The sequence below is a fragment of the Rhinatrema bivittatum genome, chromosome 2, assembly GCF_901001135.1.
Source record: "Rhinatrema bivittatum chromosome 2, aRhiBiv1.1, whole genome shotgun sequence".
NCBI classification, from domain to species: Eukaryota; Metazoa; Chordata; class Amphibia; order Gymnophiona; family Rhinatrematidae; genus Rhinatrema; species Rhinatrema bivittatum.
In genome coordinates this window covers 81,893,564-81,916,129 of record NC_042616.1, presented here as the reverse complement: position 1 = coordinate 81,916,129, position 22,566 = coordinate 81,893,564, and the positions used below count along the sequence as shown (strand labels likewise).

At 43.2% G+C, this 22,566-nt stretch overlaps 1 protein-coding gene across 2 annotated transcripts in view; it reads left to right on the top strand.

Annotated features, from left to right (window-relative positions):
* LOC115084066 (mitogen-activated protein kinase kinase kinase 3-like) overlaps nt 1-22,566 on the top strand; it is a 265,505-nt gene that overhangs the window by 66,209 nt on the left and 176,730 nt on the right. For both annotated transcript variants that reach the window (XM_029588374.1, XM_029588373.1), the window contains exon 2: nt 13,584-13,663. In XM_029588374.1, coding sequence (XP_029444234.1) covers nt 13,660-13,663 — 4 coding nt within the window. In that variant the 5' untranslated portion in view covers nt 13,584-13,659. The remainder of the gene's footprint in view (nt 1-13,583; nt 13,664-22,566) is intronic.

Sequence of the window (22,566 nt, the reverse complement as noted above, 5' to 3'; positions counted from 1 at the left end):
TTAATACCTCTCCCAGGTTGATAGAGGCCTGGAATGTGGACTTGGGGATCACTTTAGATGCCAAAGCCTGGAAGACTATTTGGCAGGCTGTGCATCATATTTCTATATGTGTACAATGTACTGAATTAGTGATTAAATTACTTCATAGGACTTACTGCACACCAACGTTTTATTCTAAATTCTTCCCTGAGGCAAACTCTTTGTTGGTGCGGGTGTGGGGAAAGAGGTTCTTATAAACATATGTGGTGGTCCTGTCTACTCTTGTGACCGTCTAGTCACAAGTTATGCAGGATATTGTGGACATATTGGGGCTTTCAGTATGTCTTACACCCCCGTTGGCTCTACTGGGATGATGGACGGGTTTGCCTATATACCTGAAACATCATAAATTGGTCTCTCAGCTATTACTGGCCACTAGATATACAGTTGCTACTTTCTGGAAATTCATCCCTAACATAAATTATTGGCAGTCCCAGGTGAAGGAGGTGGCTGAATTGGAAAAACTGTATTAAATATTGAATGGTCCAGCCCTTTAAGTATCATTTGATTTGGGATATTTATCATCAACATTTTGTCTAGTTCTTCATTCTCTTTTTGTCATATATTCTCAGTTTTGCATGTATTTACTTTTGTTTTTATTTTTCTTATTTCCCTGCCTACTGTAATACTTGTATGATAGTAATACATTTGTACATGTTTTCTTTTTTTATGCCAAAAATTCTTTATAAATAAAGAGTTAAAAAAAATGGTAGAAGGAAAGCCAAATGACTGTTGTCATGGTTAAAAGGAGAGGTGAAAGGGGCTATTTTAGCCAAAACAACTTCTTTCAAAAATTGGAAAAGGGATCCATCTGAAAAAAACAGGGAAAAGCATAAGTATTGGCAAGTTAGATAAAAAAAACATTGGTAGGACAGGCAAAAAGAGAATTTGAAAAGCTGGCCCTAAAGGCAAAAACTAATAATAAAATCTTTATTAAATATAGCCGAAATAGGAAGCCTGTGAGGGAGTCGGTTGGACTGTTCGATGGTCACTTAGCGAAGATAAGGCTATAGTGGAAAAACCATATTAATTCTTTGCTGCTATGTTTATGGAAGAGGATGTTGGGGAAATACTCATGCCGGAGTTGGTATTTAATGGTGATTATTCAGAAGAAACAAATCACGGTGAATCTGGAAGATGTAATAGGGTACATTGACAAACTAAGGAGTAGCAAATTGCCTGGACCAGATGGCTTACACCCCAGAGTTCTAATAGAGCTCAAAAATAAAATTGCAGGTCTTTTACTAGTAATTTGTAACATTATTATTAAATTGTCTATTGTACCAGAAGATTGGAGCATTACCTATGTAGCACTGCTCTTTAAAAAGGGCTCCAGAGGTGATTCAGGAGACTATAGACTGGTGAGTCTGACTTCAATGCTGGGAAAAATAATAGAAACTATTCTAAGAGCAAAATCATTGAACACATAGAAAGGCATGGTTTAATAGGACACAGTCAACATGGAGTTACACAAGGGAAGTCTTGCCTCACCAATCTGCTACATTTTTTGAAGAGGTTAATAAACATGTAAATAATGGTGAGTCAGTGAATATATTTTATTTGGTTATTACCTAAGTAATGCTTCCAGCTGGTAGAAGTAGCAGGATCGCAGAAAAGCAGGGAGAAAGGAGGCCACTTTTACAGGTAACGGGTGGGTTGGAGGGTATCAGCCTGGGGTGAGGGAGGGGGGAGGCAGAGGAGGGAAATTTAATGATTTTTTGGCAGGTAGGGAGGGGGAGGTCCGGGCTGGCGATGATCTTGTTATGAACGTTTGAAAGTTTTCAAGCTGGTAGGCAGCTTTATTGTATAGTGGAGGGGGAGAGGGGGTAGATAGATGTGGTGATGATGATGGGGGGGGGCATCGGGGCAGGAGGCACGCAACTTTTTTTCTCTAAAATACACTACTTACCTAAATATCTCTGAAGATAAATGGCAGGTAAGTAATGAGTTATCCAGCCACACAAGGCCAAATAATTTTAGGCCTGTTCAGAAGCAGGTCTAAAGTTATCTGGCTAACCTAGCCAGATAAGACAACTCCTCCCGGAACACCCTTGAAATATCCCTTTTTTTAATCTGACTAAATTATAGCTGGATAATTACTTATCCAGCTATAATTTAGATGGATAAGTAGCCACATTTGCCATTTAGATGGATAACATTTGAGTTTTCCATCTAAATGGCTTTTGAATATAGACGTCATTATTATTATTTTGAAAATACTAGAACTTCGGCACAAAAGAGCAAGGTGGAGGGGAAGGACATCCCTAGAGACTTTACATTCTAGTGTTGGCTGAGTCACTAAGCTGAAGTCCATAATTTCCAGTTCCTCAAATTGGCAGTCCATTGCCAAATGACCTCTCTCACCACAGTTAAAGCACATAGATTAGGGAATTTATGTGGGTTGTCTTTTTAGCCTCCTTGCCACGTTAGCATTAATTGCACCTGGTGGAAGGCATCTGCCACTTCTAGAGCTCTTTCCAATGAAAGCCGTGTGTGTTGGTAGACCCAATTTCACATGGGCTGGTCAAGCCGGTCTAAGAATTGTTCCAGTAGCATCTGTTGGGCTACTTCGAGGCCAGTTTTTGCCTCCAGCTGTAACCACTTCCAGCCAGCATCCTTCAGGCAATGAAACAGGTTTCAGAGGCTCTCCCCAGGTTGCGGGAACCCCTGCCGGAAACTGCTGCTGGTGTTTCTGAGGGGCACCCAGCTCTTTCCAGATTAGTGGTCTTGACTTCAGCATAGTTAGCCCTCCCATCCGGGTTGGCTGCTTGGAAAGCCGCTTGACTCCTGCCTGTGAGCAAGTTAGCCAAGTATGTAGTCCAATTTGCTTGGAGCCAAGTCGGCAATTAGGTGGTCCTCTCAAAGTTTTTCAGGAAGACCCCTGGGTCCTCGCCTGCCTTCATTTTAAATAGGATTTGAGGAAACAGATTTGCCTGGTGTATCCTGGTCACAGAGGTCTGCACGGCCTGTGCTACCTTAGGACTGTATTTTGCTGTATAAGTTCTTGCAGCACCTGCTGCTGGTTAATTTGAGTTTGTAGGGCGTTCTGCAATTGCTGCTGCTCTGAAGCAAGGACCTTGCTCCATCTTCCTGACTTTCTGAGCCACCTCCAAACTGGGTATCTCTCTGAGGAAAGAAGAGGAGGAACTAACCCCCCCCCCCCCCAAAAGGACTGTCCGGCTCTGACGCATTGCTTGACTCCTGGCTGCACAGGTGGGGCTATACCCCTTGACCTGTTGCAGCTTCAGTTGGATGAGTTGAAAGGGGAGGTCCCAGGAGAAAAGAAAAAAAAATACTGTTTGTTTTTTTTTTTCTTCTTCTTTGCTGCAGCTGCGGGCTCCTGCTGCCACCATATGTGATACTGAGTGGGCAGGACTAACCAGAGAACCAGCTCCAAGCTGGACTCTGGCTAAAATCTTTATAAGCTTCTGTATTGGTGAATAGTAATAAACAAAACATCTGGTTTGCACAGTTCAACAAAACAATTGTAACTTAACAGTTTGTTATCTTGAGGCTTCCATCTCTTTCTGGGATCTCCCTCATCCCTCAATCCCTGGCCTCTTATCCCTGTTCTTGGTGATCCACCCTATCCCAGAAATAATCTCCAGGAAGATATTAGGCACTGATTATGAGATGGCTTTCCCATGAAACCGGAATGATTTGTATTGCATACAGGAATTCCGGTATATAAAAATTAAAAATAAATAAATAAATAAATGAAGGAAGATCTCTGTGCAGCCATTCTGTGTGAGCTTGCTAGCATCACTCCCAATTGTCTCGTCATTTGAAATGTTTCATGGAGGTTTTGAAAGTCTCGGCACATCAGCTTCTTGTTTCAAAAGCTTATCTTCCGTCGGTCAAGATGAAAGAAACTTTGGGTGCCTGGATGGACTTGCCACCAGTTTTTGACCATGCGCTAGATCTGACAGTTTTCCTGGGATCTTCAGATGAAAATTTAGCAACTCCTGCTACTTTGATAGTGACTCTGGTCTTGGAGCTGGTTAGGGGTTTGGCTTCTTGAATTATTTTTCAGATACCAAGAGAGAAATTTTCTTAAAATGAAAGGATCTATCCAGATGTTGTGAAGGCAACCCAGAAGAAAAGGAGACAGTTCCTTCTGATGAGGCCCCAAGTGGTACAGCTGAGGGCTTTATTTATCTATTTCCTGCCTTTTTGAATACAAGATTCACTCAAAACAGGTTACAGCATATTAGAGAAATAGTTTACAAATAGGTCATTTGTAGTTTCACATTACAAAATGTGAGCGGTTTTTAGTAACAGTAATATTGCAGTATAATTCGATATATTTAAGGTGCGCCTTGAGTCTAGCTCTAAGAAGTTAACATTCATCCCTAAGCGCTAATAATTTTAACTCTAAGAACAAATAGTCCCAGTGCAAAAGTCTGGACTGTAGCAGCATGTTTAAGGCAATTCAAGGTGAAATAACAAAACAGTCTCCCATAGTCAATGTAGCAGCATTGGGTTTAGCATTCAAAGCCTGATAGAAAAATCAGGTTTTATTTGCTTCCTGAAGTAAGAGTAGTCATGTATTTGTGGGAAAGAGTTCCTTACCTCCAGACACTCCCAGCATAGCTTCCTGCAGCGTGTGCATCCTAGGGCCTGGTTAGAACCACCTGCACTTCCTGAAGCACTTTAATAGGCCAAGCAGCCAGTACTTCTTGGGGGCGCTGACTAATGATGTCATCTCTGCTCCAGTTTAAAAAGAAGCTCAGTACAGAAACCCAATGCCTCAGCAACAGGTCTTCTGCCATGCTCCTACCTGCAGGAGCTTTGTTTTCCTGGCTTATTCATGCCTTGCTGTGTTCCAGTCCTCCTCCCTTGACGTGTGCCTGTCTTCCTGTCTAGTCCTGCCCTCCTGCCTCGTTTGAGTTTCTGTAGTCTTCGTCTCCTTGGCTTTGATCTTCAGTTGCTGACCTCGGACCTTTGTCTGCTGCCTGCCTTGACCTCGGACTGGTCACTGACTCCACCTGGCCTGCCACTTGCCATGACACTGGCCTGGACTCTGAATATGTCTCTGCCTGCTGTTTGCCATGACTCCAGCTCAGAATCTCCCACTCTCACTCTGCCATTGGCCTGCAGCCTGCCATATGGGAGAGCTACCTCACAGTACTCTCTCCTCACACTGGCCCAAGGGTCCACTCTGTGTCATGTTACACAAAGGGCAGGTGCTGCTCCCAAGAAGGATCGATTTCTTCCGATCTCTTTTGTCAATTGGGATGTTATAGAGGGCTCTGTTTGTGGCTCTAGTGGTCTGGAAGGCATGTATGAGGGGAGAGCCTTTTGCTCAGTTGGACAGATCCATCTCCTCATAGAGCCTTGGAAGTTAGTGTCAGAGTTTGAATTTAGCTTTACATAAGTTTCCATGTAAAATGTGCTGTTCATTATCAAAATGTTTTATATATATTTTTGAATCCGGGCATCTTTCTCTGTTCATTAGAGATAAAATTGTCCAGGAGAGTACGACTACCCTCTCCTCTTTCACCTTCCTTTTTAGTAAAAAAAAAAAAATGTCCATAAGACCTCCCTTTGATTGGTTTTTGTCCTCTTTTCTTCTTCTTTGTTTGTTGGTTTTTGCAATCTCCATGTATTACCTTGGGTTGAGACTTAAGATTCTCCTAAATAACGGTGGACTGATAAATGGTAAAACTTAGTCTTTTTTGCTTGCTTTAAGATTCCTTACATTTTGTTTTGGTTTTGCCACTCTAGATTACTTGAAGTTGTTATTTATTTAAGCAATTTATAGCCCGCGGATCCACCAATCTCTGCGGGTTACAATTGCATACATAATCAAACATGACAGACACACATCAATTACTTAATGAAACAAAACTAGCAAATACATATAAATATATCATCTGGATGCAAAGTGAATCTAATAAAAGACCAACGATGTTACATTCTCAGGTAGGAAACGCGGAGCCGAAGAGTTGAGTTTTGAGGAGCTTTCTAAAACGGGGAAAATCATGCTCCGATCTGAGCTCCTCTAGTAGTGGGTTCCAAAGTGTTGGGCCAGCTCTATCCTTTGTCTAGATTCAGAAAAATGAACAATTTAAAGGGAAGGAACCTCCAGCAATAGCTTTGTTGAGGAACGGAGAGTACCATGAGGGCATGTATCTGTGAATCAATGATGGAATGCCATGGGATTTTACATTTTATTCTCCACACCACTGGCCGCCAGTGCAGTTTTAACAGTACTGGGATTACATACTTTGTGGGGGGAATATCAGAGATCAAAAATACAGCAGAGTTTGGATCAGTTGTAAGCCTTTCACATGAGAGTGAGGAATACCAAGAAACAAAGCATTACAAGCATCGAGTATGAAAATCCGAGTGGCAGAGAAAAGGTTTGATAGAGTGCAGCATCCATAATTTGAAATAAGCAGACTGAACAAGAGAATCAATATGAGAGCACAGAGACAGTAAAGAGTTCACCAGCACACGCAGGTCACGGGCTTGAAGTTTAATTGGGATAGAATAATTGTCAAAGATTAAAATTTGTAGGGTTATTGACTGGCGGGGCATATGATAGCAGTACAATATCATTTTTTTCCAATTTTCAAGGCTAGTCTATTAGCTAATACCACTCTCTGATTTGAGATGTACAAGAGGATAATTTTTGGAAAGTGAAATCCGTGCAATGAGTGTGGTTATCTGCGAGCTCTTAGTACTGTGGCGTGGTTGGCGCAGCTTGGCAGGCAAACCCACAAGGCCCACACCGTCAGCTGGCGAACGTGCCCTGGAGCAGGACAGGCAAGAGCTTCACCTGTACCAGCTACATCCCGTGCAGGTTGAACCCTTGGGTTCTGGAGGGCGGTCAGGCAGGCGAGAGTTCAAGAGCAAGCCAGGGCCGGCAGCAGACAAGAAAATACCAGGGGCAGGCCAGAGGTTAGGGCAGGTAGAAGACGAAGCATAGTCTGATTCCAAAACAAAGATCAGGTCCAGGCAGCAAACAAGGTTCAAAGCCAGAAGATCAGATGAGAGTGCAGACAAGGGAAGGCAAGGCAAGGCTGGATGAGGCAAAGCACGAATAATGCAGGAGTCTAGGCCGGAGCTCAGAAGCAAGAGCAAGAACACGGCAACACGCACTGCTAAAGCAGGAGACCCGTTGCTGAGGCGGTGAGTGGCAGTGGGTGTGAGGCCCTTAAATATCTCCGGTCCTGGTGACATCATCTGAGGGTGCCCTGAAGGCTTTTCCCACTGTGGGCCCTTTAAGATGCAATGAGTGCCGAGAGTGTGCACCTGGGGGGCGTCCCGGGAGGTGGCTGAAGCAGGACAGCGTACGAGCAGCATAGGAACAGCGAGTGGAGCCAGGGCCTTGCTGGAGAGTGCGGTCGGTCCCAGGTCTACCCCACGATCGGCCAAATGTACCACTCCATAGTTGGAGATCAGAAAAAAAGAATTGTGTGTCATCTGCATATAACTTAAAAGAAATATCAAGGTGTTTGAGGAACGAGCAAAGCGGGGCCAGATGAATGTTAAAAAGTATGGCTAAAATTGTAGGCCATTGCGGGGGACACTTGTAAAAGAGTGTGCGTCAGAGGATGAGTTCCCAATTGTGATCTTAAAAGAATGATCAGATAAGATTGAAGTGAACCACGAAAGAGCTGCTGCAGAAATCCCCCTAGCTTCTAGATGAGAAAGAAGTATAGTATGATTAAGAGTATCAAAGGCTGAGGATATATCGATTAGTACTAATAAGAATTGTGAAACCTTATCGAACCCAGGACGAACAGTATCAGAGCTACACAAAAGTAATGTTTCTGTATTGTGTAAAGACGGATATCTGAAATGAGAACTGTCAAGAAAATTAAGATATGTTCTGATTTAAAAAAAAAAAAAAAGAGGAAAGCCATAGATCAGCTGAGATCTTTGACATTGCAACAGGAAGCTTATTTTGGGCAGATTAGCTGGGTTGTTCCATTTTTAACTCGCCTTCAGCTATCAGTGAAAAGGCGTGAGCTAAAAAAAAATCTAAAGGGGCCAATATAACCCCCCCCCCCCTCCCTAAAATGGCTAACTTATCTGGCGAAAATTAGCTAGATACTAGGCAGGATAAACTTCCCATTGGATATCAAGGATTAAAGTTATTTTGCTCAGTGTATGAAGCCCCAGGAAGCTCAGTAAAATCTTTCCATGCGCTCAGTAGCTTTAACTCTTAAAAATTCTATTTGCGCGTGCATACAGAGTTAAAATGGAAATGTGCATGTTAATGATTTGTATAGTTTTTACTTTTTTTTCTAATGTGTAATGTTTCTTGGAATTTATAATAAGTTAATGCTTAACACTTAAATCAGCCATGCACTTGGCATAGAAGTGTTGAGCAGGAACAGAAGCAACATTATTATTCAATTTTATATAATTTTTTTAACTGGAGATTTAATCCTCTCTCTTTGACCAGAATCCAGAAGGTTTTGTGTATCCAGTGCAGTCGAGTAGTAGGTGTTCAGCTCCTTCTTCCCCCTTTATTATGCAAGTTCTCAGTTTCAACCAAAAAGCCAAGAAGGGACCATCCTCAGCTCATGACTTACTTTTACATTTGATTTGAGCCAATTAAATAATGAACTCAACTACTGGGTGAAAGAACGAAGAGTTGACAAGTCTTTATGATAACATTTAATTGCCCCTATTTTAAAATTGAGTTTTTGCCATTCTAGAACAGACCGAAGGTCCATCAAGCTCAGTATTTTGTTTCTAACAGTGGCCAATCACAAGTACCTGACAGGATCCCAAACAGTCAATAGATTCCAATCTGCTTATGCCAGAGATAAGCAGTGGATTTCCCCAACTCCACATTAATAATGTTTTTTTGACTTTTCTTCCAGGAAGTTGTCCAATCTGTTTTTAAACACAGTTTTACACCAACATCTTTTACCATATCCTCTGGCAATGAATTCCAGAGTTTAATTATGCATTGAATAGAAAAATGTTTTCTCCTATTTGTCTTAAATATTATTACTTAGTATTTTCATTGTGTGTACTTTTTGAAAGAGTAAACAACCAATTTACATTTACCCATTCCACTTCTCTCATTATTTTATAGACCTCTAGCATGTCTCCCTTCAGCCTTCTCTGAAGAGCCCTAACCTCTTTAGCCTTTCCTTGTAGGAGAATCATTGCATCCCCTTTATCATTTTGGTCACTCTTCTCTGTACCTTTTCTAATTTTGCTGTATCTTTTTTGAGATACAGTATCAGAATTGCACACAGTACTCAAGGTGGTGTCTCACCATGGAGCAATACAGAGATATTATGATATTCTCTGTTTTATTCACCATTCCTTTCCTAAATGTTTTTAGCATTCCATTGGCTAAATTTTCGAAGCCAGCACACTTAATATCTGGGAGATATGTGCGTGGCCGGGCTGTGCTTGCGCCAAGCACATTTTAGAAACGGCCTGTACCCTTTTTAAAAACTGTGGTTACTTTGGCCACTCTCCCGTCTTCAGGTACCATAGCTGATTTTAATGACAGTAGGTCTGCAAGTTCATATTTCAGTTGTTTTTTTACACTCTGGGATGTATACCTTCCAGTCCAAGTGTTTGCTATCTTTAGTTTTTTAGTTTGCCCTGTCACATTGTCCAGGTTCACTGAAAGTTTTTCAGTTCCTCTGTTTCATCACATTTAAATATCACTTGTGGCATGGAAATCTGCTTTACATCTTCCTCAATAAAGATCCAAGCAAAGAATTAATTTAATCTCTTCTATTTTATTTATTTATTTATTTGCTTTTATATACCGACATTCGATCGCGATAGGACATCGGTTTACATATAACTGAACGAATAAGGCAGGATCTGCTTATTTTACATTGTAACGCCAGACCTCAGACAGGAACCCTGCCTACAAACATTTCGAAAAAGACTTAAAACCTGGCTATTTAGCCAAGCTTTCCCTTAATCCATTCAATTTCAGAACTCCACATCTCAAGCCTACTGGACAACTTACTTAGTGATACCTTTTATCACAATGGTTATTCCTCTGTCCTTCTCTTTCTTCTTCTCCCAAGTTCGATCTCCTTGTTATATGTAACTTTATTACCTCCTCTGATTATTTTACTGTTAAATGGTTGATAAGAATGTTTACCCCCTTGTTACATGTAAACCGATTTGATATGATACCTGTCATGAAGGTCGGTATATAAAAGAATTAAATAAATAAATAAATAAATAAACTTGTATAAGAGCTGAAGAGATGCATATATATATTGTAACATTTATAATATATTTATATAATAACATTTTACATTGTAACGAGGTAACTTGTATATTGTAACATTTTACATTGTAACGAGGTACCTTGATTAAGAGCTAGAGAGAAACATTTCTATTATAACATACCTTCTGTACCTTATTGTAAACCGATGTGATATCTCATTGAACGTCGGTATATAAAAATCATAAATAAATAAATAAATAAATTGCTTGGGAAGATAAGTTTTAGATAAGGATTTAGATAGAGTCTTAGGGAGGTTAACTGAGGGGTGGAGTATTAGGGGAAGCTTATGATATGTGGCTAGGGGGAGGGGGAGGGGGGATGATGAGGGTGGGGAGGAGCGAATAAATATGGGGGCTGTAGGGGGGGGGGGGTTTACCAGGAGCGGATGACGGCGGTTAGGGGGTTTCATTTTTAGAGTCTATGGCTTTGTCCTCCCTTAGTGCCCTTGATGATCCAATGGTTCACAGGCTTTTTGCTTCGAATGTACCTGAAACAGTTTTTAGTATGAGGTTTTAATTCCACGGCAAACTTCTTTTCAAATCTTGCCTTTGCCCTCCTTATCAAAGCTTTGCATCTGATTTGCCAGTGCTTATGCTATTTCTTAGTTTCTTCTTTTGGATCCTTTTCCATTTTTTGGAAGGTGTTCTTTTTGGCTTGTGGGGATAATAGCCACACACAATCCGGAAATGGCACCAGGTGTGTTTGTTCAACTTGAGGCTTTCCCCATTGCCACTGGTTCCCAAATCTGGTCTTGGAGGACTCCACCAGCAGAATGGTCTCTTGTCATAAGACATTCAACAGCCTGCTTAAAACCTATTTATTCAGGATGGCTTCCTTGTGAAGTGGTATCTGTTTAGATGGCAAATTTAAGTGATTTATTTATTTCATGTTAATCTGTAGAATAAATGATTTGGGCTAACTAAAATCTTCAAATAACTTGCTCTTAGGCCATATGTATACAATCATAGTAACATAGTAATGACGATAGAAAAGGACCAAATGGTCCATCCAGGCTGCCCAGCAAGCTTCTTATGATAATATCTTCAGCGCCATGCAGACTACCTCCAAGTTTCTCTTAAGGATAGTCCATGCAGTTACCCCCAAGCTTTGTGAAAAGGAAATTAATATTTACAATCAAAAACCAAGCAACTGTCAAACCCATAAAAAATTACCGCTAGCAACATTTTTACAGGGTGAGCAGCCTTCTTGAAAATTCGGACAATGCTGCTTGACTTGCTTTGCTTTTGGACTCTGCTGTAGAAGCAGTCTTGTGCTTTTTCCTTTGTCTGCGTAGCAGTACCCCAGACCGTGAAAGTCGGGGCCCATATTGGTTGCCATCTGAATCCAATTTCCCTTTTCCCCCCCTCCTTCAAAGCAGAGAGTGATATTGCAGTTGGTCAAAAGTATCAAGGTTGAGGGTAGTAATCCCCATGTTTCTCCTAGGGTAGTAATACTGAATGGCTGAATGCTTCTCTACGCATTCATGTTCCAGCCCGGAATTTAAGATCGCTTGGGCAGGCACTACTAACAATTCCATCACCCATATTAGCCCATTTGGGATCAGTGAGAGAGAGGTCATTGTCCCTGGCAGGCCCTAAGTTGTGGAATTCCCTCCCGGTTGACATTCGCTTAGAGGATAACATCAACAGTTTCAAGAAACTGATAAAGACCTGGTTATTTCAACAGGCGTTTACTCAAGGTAATTGATCGATTACCAGAAATATAAAGTGGAGGAGTGATGAAGGAATAAGTACAACATCAAAATGGTTACAAGGGTTTAAAAAGAGGAATAAGGATAAGGGAGGTTGGGTAAGTTTAGGCAAAGGGCTGAACATGGATGGGTTCCCCTATTCTCTCTAGAATTATTTTAAATTTAAACATATTTTATAGGGTTTTAATTGTATATTTTAATACCAATTTTTAGACTAATAGATTATTGAAAGAATGTAAAAGTTAATTGACAAGTTGTTCATATTTATTTTTTGAATTTGCTACTGCAAACTCCATGAATGTAAACCGCCTTGACATGTATTTGAAAGCCGGTATATAAAGTTGAATAAATAAATTAAATAAATAAATAAATAGTAATTAATTAATCAATCAGTTGACTTATATATTAATCACTTACAGATACCTAAGCAATTTACAACCAACATATATAGTAACCATTGCACCAAGTTGGTTACCCCCATACACCCTTTTTTTTTTTCCATCCTCCAGCTTTTAGGGACCCACAGTTTTTATCCACTGCCCTTTTGGATTATTTGAATGTTTTTGTCTTCACCACCTCTTCCGGAAGGGCATTCCAGGCATCCACCACCCTCTCTGTGAAGAAATATTTCCTGATGTTGGTTCTGAATTGTCCCCCCTGGTGTTTCATTGCATGAACCCCTAGTTCTACTGTTTACTTTTCAAAGGGAAAGGTTTGAAGTTCGTGCATCATTAAAACCTTTCAGGTATCTGAAGGTCTGTATCATATTTCCCCTATTCCTCCTCTCTTCCAGGGTATATATATTTAGATCCTTCAGCCTCTCCTCATAAGTCATATTCTGCATATTCTGAAAACCAGACCTGTTGGAGCTGCTCCAGGACCTGATTTGGGAGCCTCCATCCCATGCAAATAAGTGTGTAGAGTGATTTTAGAGCTGAAATCCATGGCTTTGTGGCTACACCAGCCATATGTAAGATCATGCATAGCAAAATGTTGTTACCCTTCGGAGACGTGCTTTAGACATGTCTCAGAATGTGCAGAAAAGTGTTCCCATGGTACCATATAGATTTCTTCTTAGTTTATTATATGAAAAGTGTTTCTCCACCATCTTTATAAAGTTGGCATTTCTGAAATCCAGGACCCTAGCCATTTTTTCATGTATTAAAACACATTGTCCAGTTATCACTGGACCCCCAAGTGGACACACTGAAGAGAGGAAAAAGCGATAGGATGAGAGGCATAAGATGGACAAAGGGATGGGAACAGATGGGAAATATGGAATTAAGGGAAGATGATAGGAAAGAAAAATATGGAAAAATGAGTGAAAAGACAGTAGGATAGACAAAAGAGGGAGAAACAAAATGGAAAAAGTAAAGGAAAAAGCAGCAGGAAAGCTGGACATCGTTTATTAATTTTCTACCAGTTTAAATTAGCTGCCTGGATTTCACCCACACTGCACATGATTCATTTTCTGCAGCCGTCTCTGCCCTGCAGAGCTCAGGAAGGAAATGCCGTTTGCATACTCTTCTTTTTTTTTATGTCAGAGCCCTCTTTCTGCCTTCCCTGTAAGTGTAATTCTCCCTCTTCTTGCTGTCATAGGCTGAACCTGTGTAACTGGAGGAAGAATCCGCCACTCTGAATTCCAGTGGCATGTGGACCTGATGTGGATGCAAATATGGGTAAGTGCAGCCTCTTTTCCCCTTCTTTTTGATAACGATTGGTTGGGAAGAGCATTTAGTCTGAATTAATGCCTTTTCCCAGAAGATTTTGTGTGCAATACCTATTTGAATGTCAGTAACTATTATAGATTGGGCGGTCCTTCCTCTTTTTTGTTAGTAAGTATTTCTCCTAGTTTGTGTCTGTGGGCAAAGTGCTTAAGTATATTTGGTTCCATATATCTAACACCTCTCTTCCCCAGCTTCTCCAAAACAGTCCATTATGTGAGACTGTGGTTGCCAACTGGCTCCAGATTTTCAGGACAGGATAATCCAATGCTGGTTTTATCCCACAGCATGCATGGATTTGTAGTCTTGCTTTTCTTAGGGAATGCAATAGGGAAATTAGAACTACAAGCCCCTGCATGCAGTGGGGTATAATAAGAATTGGATCAATTTGTCCTGAAAATCTGGAGCCAGTTGGCATCCCTATATGAGACGTCATAGTAAATGACGTTGGAGCAAACCTGGTAAATTTGGTGTGAACGTTTTCTATCAGCAGTAATAAAAATGGCCTTGACCTGAATGATGGCATGAAACCATTTGTAGATGCATTTCAGTCATGCAAAGTGCCTCTTGTCGCTATGTCTTTTGGTCCCTACTCTTGGAAAAGAGACACTCTTGGTGATCCAGTTTGCCTGCAAGTTGATAGATGCATTGTGAGTATACTCTGGTCAGATCCGTGGAAGGAGAGACCCAGCTCTTGTGGTCAGAAGGTGGGGGTTATCTGAGTATTATAAAACAGTCCAGAGGGACAGACATTAATTAGCAGGGTCAAGCATGAGGTGTGTATGTGATGGGGTGGGGGGAACATAACATCAAAGAAATTGGGGAACAGATTGGCCAGCAGCCTATATCCTGCCTACTGCTAGAGGAGTGAGGAGGCTGGCAAAATCCTTTCTGTCGCCAAAGTATTGCTGCGTTGGCTGACACAGTGAGCATTTATAAACTTTGTGCTTAGTGCTTATTGATTTCTGCTGATCTCCTACGTCACAAGATCAGCCCAGCAGACTGGTCCATGAGTTCTGGCAACGCAGCCGCTCTTGCCTTTGAGAAAGGAGGGGGAACAGGTAAGGGGATTGGAAATCAGGGTAGTAAGAAAGGGATTCAGGTGGAGGGGAATCAGATGATGTAAATTGCCCCAAGCAGAGGTCTGGTAAATGGGCGGGTTAGAAACTGCTAGAAAAATAAATAATGGATGCTTATTTTATTCTAGGCTACAAACATATGCTTCTCCGTGTTGTTTTGTATTGCCCTAATGAAGGGAGTCTAGCAGCAGCTCTTGAAAGCTAGTCACAGATTTAAAAGGCATCACCTACAGCTTATTTGTCACCTTTATTTGTGTGTTCTAGTAAAATATTAAGGTTGTTGCCGTAGGCCACAGTAATACTACACAGATCTGAAACAAAAGAACGACTGCGCCGAATAGTCAAAGGTTCAACTTTGGTTCTTAGAGTCTTTCCGGTTTCTTTTTGTTTGGGGACATTAGTTTGGCCTGACTTGGCCAATAAGCAAACATCCTTTGAACATCAAGAACAGATGAGAGAGAGCTTTATCTACCAAAGGCAATGAGGAGTTTGGAGATGGGCTTTGGATACAAGATTTGTATGTGCAGTGTATATATGAATGCATGGTAGTGAGAAGATAAATTACATGAAGAAGAGTAGCATTGTGAGAGAGACAGCTTCAAAGGAAATAGATTCCCCAATTAAAGGTGAAGCATACTGTGTGCCCCTGAGGGGGGAGGAAAGAGCTCACCCAGTTCCATTGCTTGCTGTGATTCGCTCCCGACAGCCAAACCTTTCAGTCTCTCTCAGCGTCCATCCTGGATGCCCTCCGACGTACTCCAGCCCTGAGTGTTCCCCATTCTGCGAGGTTGGGCTTCCTCCCATAGTGTGACATACGTTAGGGACGATGTTTACTAAGGAATATCTGTTTCTTTTGCTGCTCCGATGCTGCTCTCAATGTATCTTTATCAGCGCAAGCTTTTTTTCCCCACATTTTTCTCTAATTGAACTTTAGAAAGTGGGGCTCTGCTGTGGTTATACTACATCGTGTGACCTGACCAGCAGATGAAAAGATAACAAAGCAGTAATCTGGGAAAAGAACCTCTTGGCAATCTCCTCCATGTAGGTTAATATCTTTTTTTTAACTTGCCATTTCAAGGTGCCATGAATGCACTCTGTGCACAGAAACGGGAAGGTAACCGATCAAGTTACAAGACACCGCAAGCTGTGGAAGCAGCACAAAGCAGAGAGACGAGGGTGGAAAGCCAGCAGGAGCAGAGGTGGGGAGAGGGATGATAGAGGGTCTGTGACATGGAGCACGTTCTCCAGTGGTGGGAGGCTGCGCAGAAGAAATGTATGTGCAGGTGACATGTAAAGGTGGGTGTGAAGGGGACTTTGTACATGGAGAGAAAATAAGGCAGAGACTTGGATCATAGCTTAGATAAATTACTGAGGGCATGGAATTTTAGAAGGGAAGAGCATCCAAGAATCTATAAAGCTGTGTGTGTTTGTATGCAAGTGTGTATGTAGATGTATATTTGTGTGTGTGTATAGAATATATATATATATATATATATATATATATATATATATGTATAAATATATATATATATTCTATGTGTATAGAATATATATATATATATATATATATATATATTATGAGGTCCATATTTAAAAGCCATTTAGATGGATAACGTAATAGTTTATTTATTTTTATTTATTTAAGTTCTTTTAATATACCGATGCTCAAGACAAGTCTTATCGAACATCCTCTTGGGCATCTGTGGTTTATTTTGTGTTTCGGCTCTTCCCCTGGGAGTCGCTGGGTGCAGCAGCATTTCAGCCCAGCCAAGGCTGTAAGGTGATTTTGAGGTGGGAGGTCGCACACATCAAAAGCACAGGAAGCCCGGAGGAACGCGAGAGGATGGAGGATGCTCATGGCCAGGAGTTTCAACCTGGGCACGATTGCAATTAAAGTTCAAGATAAAAGTTGTGATTGTTGCTGACTTGAAAAGGCGATTGTTGCTGAATCTCGCATCGGTGCACAAAAGCTGCTGAAAATGACAATCCTATAACCCAGTGGTCCACAACCCTGTCCTGGGGGCCCACCAGCCAGTCGGGTTTTCAGGAAACCCACAATGAATATGCATGAGAGAAAATTTGCATGCACTGCCTCCAAAACATGCAAATTTTCTCTCATGCATATTCATTGTGGATATCCTGAAAACCCGACCTGCTGGTGGGCCCCCAGGACAGGGTTGGGGACCACTGCTATAACCCATTGAATTTTTTTGTAGTTGTTGCTATTTTTTTTTTAGTTTACGTGTCTCCAAATCTTAGTATTTGGAAGTCAAATGCCATATCTAACTGATTGGTTGGGAGGATAAAGTTGTGTATTCTAATTGTAGTAACTGATGGTGCAGGTGGATGTCAGATTGGCCCTAAGTCTATGGATGGTGTGAGAAAAGTTATTGAAAATGAAAAGGAGAGGCTATAACTTGCACAATTTTTGGAGACTAATACTATTGCTGCAGCCCGAGTGCCGCCTATTCCCCTGCCTCAACGGGGCTGCCGATGCTGCCACTTCTTGTTCTTTGCAGTGGGTCAGCTGCCGCCACTGCCCTCATCTTGTATGCGGCCAGGAACGCTGCCAACATGGCCATCTTTACGGCTCTGAGTCACCAGCCATGCTGCAGATGCTGCCAACATGCTGCTTCTGCTCCGGTGCCTTCCCTAGGCATGCGCATGTGCCTCTCCTGTGAATTTAAAGGGCCCGTGGCAGGAAAAGCCCTGTGGCCCTTGCTGATGATGCCATCGCCTCGTCAGTCCAGCAGCCCTATAAAAGGGCTCTCTGCCAAGGGGGCCTTCACAAGAGATCTTCATGGTCATCCATGGCTCTTCTCCTGTAAGGTCTTCTGTGGTCAATTTCCTATCTTGATGGACTTCATGTTCTTCGTTGGTTGTTCTTTGCCTCCATGTTCTATGTTCCATGTTCCTGGTCTCTCGTCAGTTCCTCGTCCAAGTCTTCTGAGTCTTCGCTTTGTCCAAGTGTTCTGAATCTTCAATCAAATTCCTGATGTCCCTGCCTTCGTTCCAAGGTCGGCCTTCTAAATCCTTCCTTGCCCTTCCTTCAAGCATGTCAGCGTTGTGGTCCATGACCAGCCCTTGGGGGGGGGGGGGGGGCTGTGTAGGGCGCTTCCTGGCACAGGGCCTGTCTCCAAGTCCATCTTCACTGGATCAAGTCTTCAGAGTCCATCCGTGTTTTTAGAGTTCCAAGTTTCAAGTCAAGTTCCAAGTCAAGTCTCGAGTTCCTAGTCATATTCCTAGTTCCAGGGCTCGTGGAACTTGTCCAGCCAGTGGATCTCCTTGTTCCTCGTTCCAAGCCATGATCCTCATTCCTAGCCATGATTCCTCATTCCAAGGAATGTCCTGACTCCCGTCCTCATCCAAGTCTCAGTCCTGAGCCTGTCTTACTCCCGGGATGGTCCACGACCAACCTGTGCCAGGTTGTATAGGGCACGCAGCGGGACAGTGTGGACTGCGACCAGCCCACAGGGGGCTGCGTAGGGCACTGAGGTGCAGAGCCCGTGGAAACTGAACACTAGCCTGAACCTGAGCCTTCATCCATGTTCCTCGTCTCCAGAGCCTTTATCTATGTTCTTCAGCTTCAAATCTTCGTCCAAGTTCCTAGTCTTCGTTCAAGTTCCAAGCCTTCAGTGTCTTCATCCATGTTTCTCGTCATGCCATGTCCTGTCCTGTCCTTAGCCTTTGTCTGTCCTGAAGCACTCGCCATTCCAGGCAGCAGGTCCAAAAGGGCTATCGAGTAGAGATGTGAATCGGAACCGGAATCGGTTCCGATTCCGGTTCCGATTCACATGTGGGTTTTTTTGCATCGGGCCCGATCGTGGTTTTGTTTATCGGCTGCACCCCGAGCCGATAAACAAAAAACCCACCCCGACCCTTTAAAACTAACCCCTTAGCTTCCCCCACCCTCCCAACCCCCCCCCCCCCCAAAAAAAACTTTTTACAGGTACCTGATGGTCCAGTGGGGGTCCCGGGAGCGATCTCCCGTTCCGGGCCGTCCTCCCGCTCCCGGGCCGTCGGCTGCCACTAATCAAAATGGCGCCGATGGCCCTTTGCCCTTACCATGTGACAGGGTATCCGTGCCATTGGCCGGACCCTGTCACATGGTAGGAGCACTGGATGGCCGGCGCCATCTTGTGCTCCTACCATGTCACAGGGGCTGACCAATGGCACCGGTAGTCCCTGTGACATAGTAAGGGCAAAGGCTATCGGCACCATTTTGAATACTGGCAGCCGGCGGTCCGAGTGCAGGAGGTTGCTCCCGGACCCCCGCTGGACTTTTGGCAAGTCTTGTGGGGGTCAGGAGGGTCCCCCAAGACTTGCCAAAAGCCCCTGGTGGTCCAGCGGGGGTCCGGGAGCGATCTCCTGCACTCGGGCCATCGGCTGCCTGTAATCAAAATGGCGCCGATAGCCTTTGCCCTTATTATGTCACAGGGGCTACCGGTGCCATTGGTCAGCCCCTGTCACATGGTAGGAGCACAAGATGGCGCCGGCCATCCAGTGCTCCTACCATGTGACAGGGTCCGGCCAGTGGCACGGATACCCTGTCACATGGTAAGGGCAAAGGGCCACCGGCGCCATTTTGATTAGTGGCAGCCAACGGCTCGGGAGCGGGAGGATGGCCCGGAGTGGGAGATCGCTCCCGGGACCCCCACTGAATCACCAGGTACCTGTAAAAAGGTTTTGGGGGCGTCGGGAGGGTGGGGGAAGCTAAAGGGTTAGTTTTAAAGGGTCGGGGTGGATTTAGGGGTTATTTTTGTGTGCCCGTTTTCCTATCGTTGGGGGAGCCCCCGATTTCTGACGATTTTGAAAATATCGACGATATTTTCAATCTTCTGAAGCCCGATTCACATCCCTACTATCGAGTGGCCAGAGGGCTACCCTAGAGACCAGCATTGCATTGTTGAGGTTCACTCTATATGTACAGGTTCAGTAGAGGTCTGAGAGCGATATTCCAAGTTCAAGCTATATTCCAAGCCCAGCTCTTGCCTGGATATGCTTGCCTCCCACGGTGCGTACCTTGAAGCTCTGCCCTGATGTCATACTGTCATCCAAGGGCTCACTTTCTCTCAAGCAAGCAACTGCACCCCGCGCTCGCAACAAAGTTTCACCAGAAATGTTAGGATCACACCTTTTAAAGAATATTTGTTTTTTGTGTATTGAAAGGGGGAGAATTGAAAACTATTTACGATTTCTTTATTTTTTTTTATTTCAATTTTCTACCCAGCCTACTGAAAATGCCCAGACTAGGTTACACTATAGCACTCGTAATAGCCACAAGCAAGCATAAAACACAGACTCCTCTTCCTTCTTCATCATCTTACTGTACGCTTACTTTCCCCCAGGAAACAGGTAAGTCTTCAAGTCATGCCTAAACTGCTTCCATTCAGCCACCTGATTGCAGCTGAGCTGGCAAGGCATTCCACATCCGTGGCACTTCACAGGAAAATACGCGGGCGCATGCCCTTGAATGTCTAATCAGGCACAATGATGGAATCACCAGGTGGCAAGCCATGTAATGCATGACCTCATTGGTATAGTGGTGAATTTCTAGCCAAATATCCTGGAACCTTAAATGCCATAGCTAGAGATTTAAAGGGTGCCCACTGGATATTAGGTAACCAATCTAGTTTCTTAAGGATAGGGGAGTTATTATCTCTAAGCCAGCACTAACCGGTAGCCTTGCTGTAGCATTTTATATTTGCTGCAGCCGGTTTATACTCTGCCCAGGCAAACCTAAATACAAGGAGTTACAGTAGTCAAGACGGGGCATTAGAATGGCGTACATGAACTTTGCAAGATCTAGCTGGGTGAAAAAATGCCGCATCCTCCGTAACTGTCGCAGATGGTAAATCCCCGACTTAACCACTCCGGAGACCTGGCAGTTTAGAGTTAACCCTTAGTACACTTCTACCCCCTAGACTCATGTGATCTCTAGCCCTACCTGGTTGGAATACTATCAACCCCCAAACTCTCACAGCCAGTGCTCTGAACCCATATGATTTCCATCTTCTGAATATTTAATTTCAACCTATTTGAGTTCATCCACCATATAAATGCTAAATTTTTCAAGAATAAGAACATTTATAAAATAAAAAGTTAACTGAAAGATAATTTGGCGGAAATGGATTTGGCACGCCCTCTTCTGAGATTGGAAGCAGCCATGAGTGGCCTTTGCACAGAGGCTTTCTGTTTATGTCAGTAACTGTTATGTCAGCCCTCTTGTGGAGATCATTTTAGAAATTCTACCCTAGGGCAGTAATTCCTGCACTTGGATAGGTTGTGGGGGCCGCGGGTAGGGGTTTCAGAGTTGCTTCGCAAATGAAGTTCTAAGATTTATTTTACACATTTGTCAGTAGTGTGTGCCCACTTTAGGGATACTGAGATGTGAAAATGTGGCTTCACCCCAGCAGGGCCGGTGCGTCCCATTAGGCGAGCAAGGCAGTTGCCTAGGGCACCAACCATTAAGGGGCGGCGAAGAGCAGCCATGTGGGCCACAAGCGGCGCCCATTCTGCTTGCGGCCCAGAGAAGCACAGAATTGACTGGCGGTGAGCAGTGCCCATCCTGCTCGCAGCTGAGAAAAGCAAACACTTGGTGGGCCACAAGCGGCGCCTCAGTGAATTAAGTTGGGGCCGGAGAAGGGGAAAAGAGGCGGGAGTGCAAGGCAGAAGGTTCGCCTAGGGCGCTTAATATCCTTGAATCGGCTCTGCTTCCCAAATGTGTGCATGCATGGACGTATGAGAACTTGATCACGCTGCTCCTTGTGGTCACTTGTATCGCAGCTCACTGTACAGATGAACTACTGTCCCAAACTCAGTTAGGTGGACAGCACATTTTTAGCATAAAATAGTAATTTTTTCTTTACTTTGGTAAAGACAGAAAATTGTCCATCTGAAAGAACATAGCAAAAGATGGAAAATGTGTTATCTTTGTTAAAAAGTGATCTTTAACTGGACACAAGTTAAAAACTAGTGAGCCCTACTCATAATCCGTAGATTCAATTGCAAACTGAGTTTGTTATGCACAGATACAGAAATGGAGAATGAATAAAGCCCTCCAGGCCCATCTAGTCTGCCCTTTACCCATGTCCGAGCCAATACCACAGAACCTACTTAATCTCTGACTGTATCGTCACTTCCCTGCAGCTAAGGATCCTTCGTGCTTGCTCCAGGCTTTAAGAACATAAGAACATGCCATACTGGGTCAGACCAAGGGTCCATCAAGCCCAGCATCCTGTTTCCAACAGTGGCCAATCCAGGCCATAAGAACCTGGCAAGTACCCAAAAACTAAGTCTATTCCATGTTACCGTTGCTAATGGCAGTGGCTATTCTCTAAGTGAACTTAATAGCAGGTAATGGACTTCTCTTCCAAGAACTTATCCAATCGTTTTTTAAACACAGCTATATTAACTGCACTAACCACATCCTCTGGCAACAAATTCCAGAGTTTAATTGTGCGTTGAGTAAAAAAGAACTTTCTCCGATTAGTTTTAAATGTGCCCTATGCTAACTTCATGGAGTGCCCCCAATCTTTCTACTATCCGAAAGAGTAAATAACCGATTCACATTACCCATTCTAGACCTCTCATGATTTTAAACATCTCTATCATATCCCTCCTCAGTCGTCTCTTCTCCAAGCTGAAAAGTCCTAACCTCTTTAGTCTTTCCTCATAGGGGAACTGTTCCATTTCCCTTCATTTTGGTAGCCCTTCTCTGTACCTTCTCCATCGCAATTATATCTTTTTTGAGATGCGGCGACCAGAATTGTACACAAT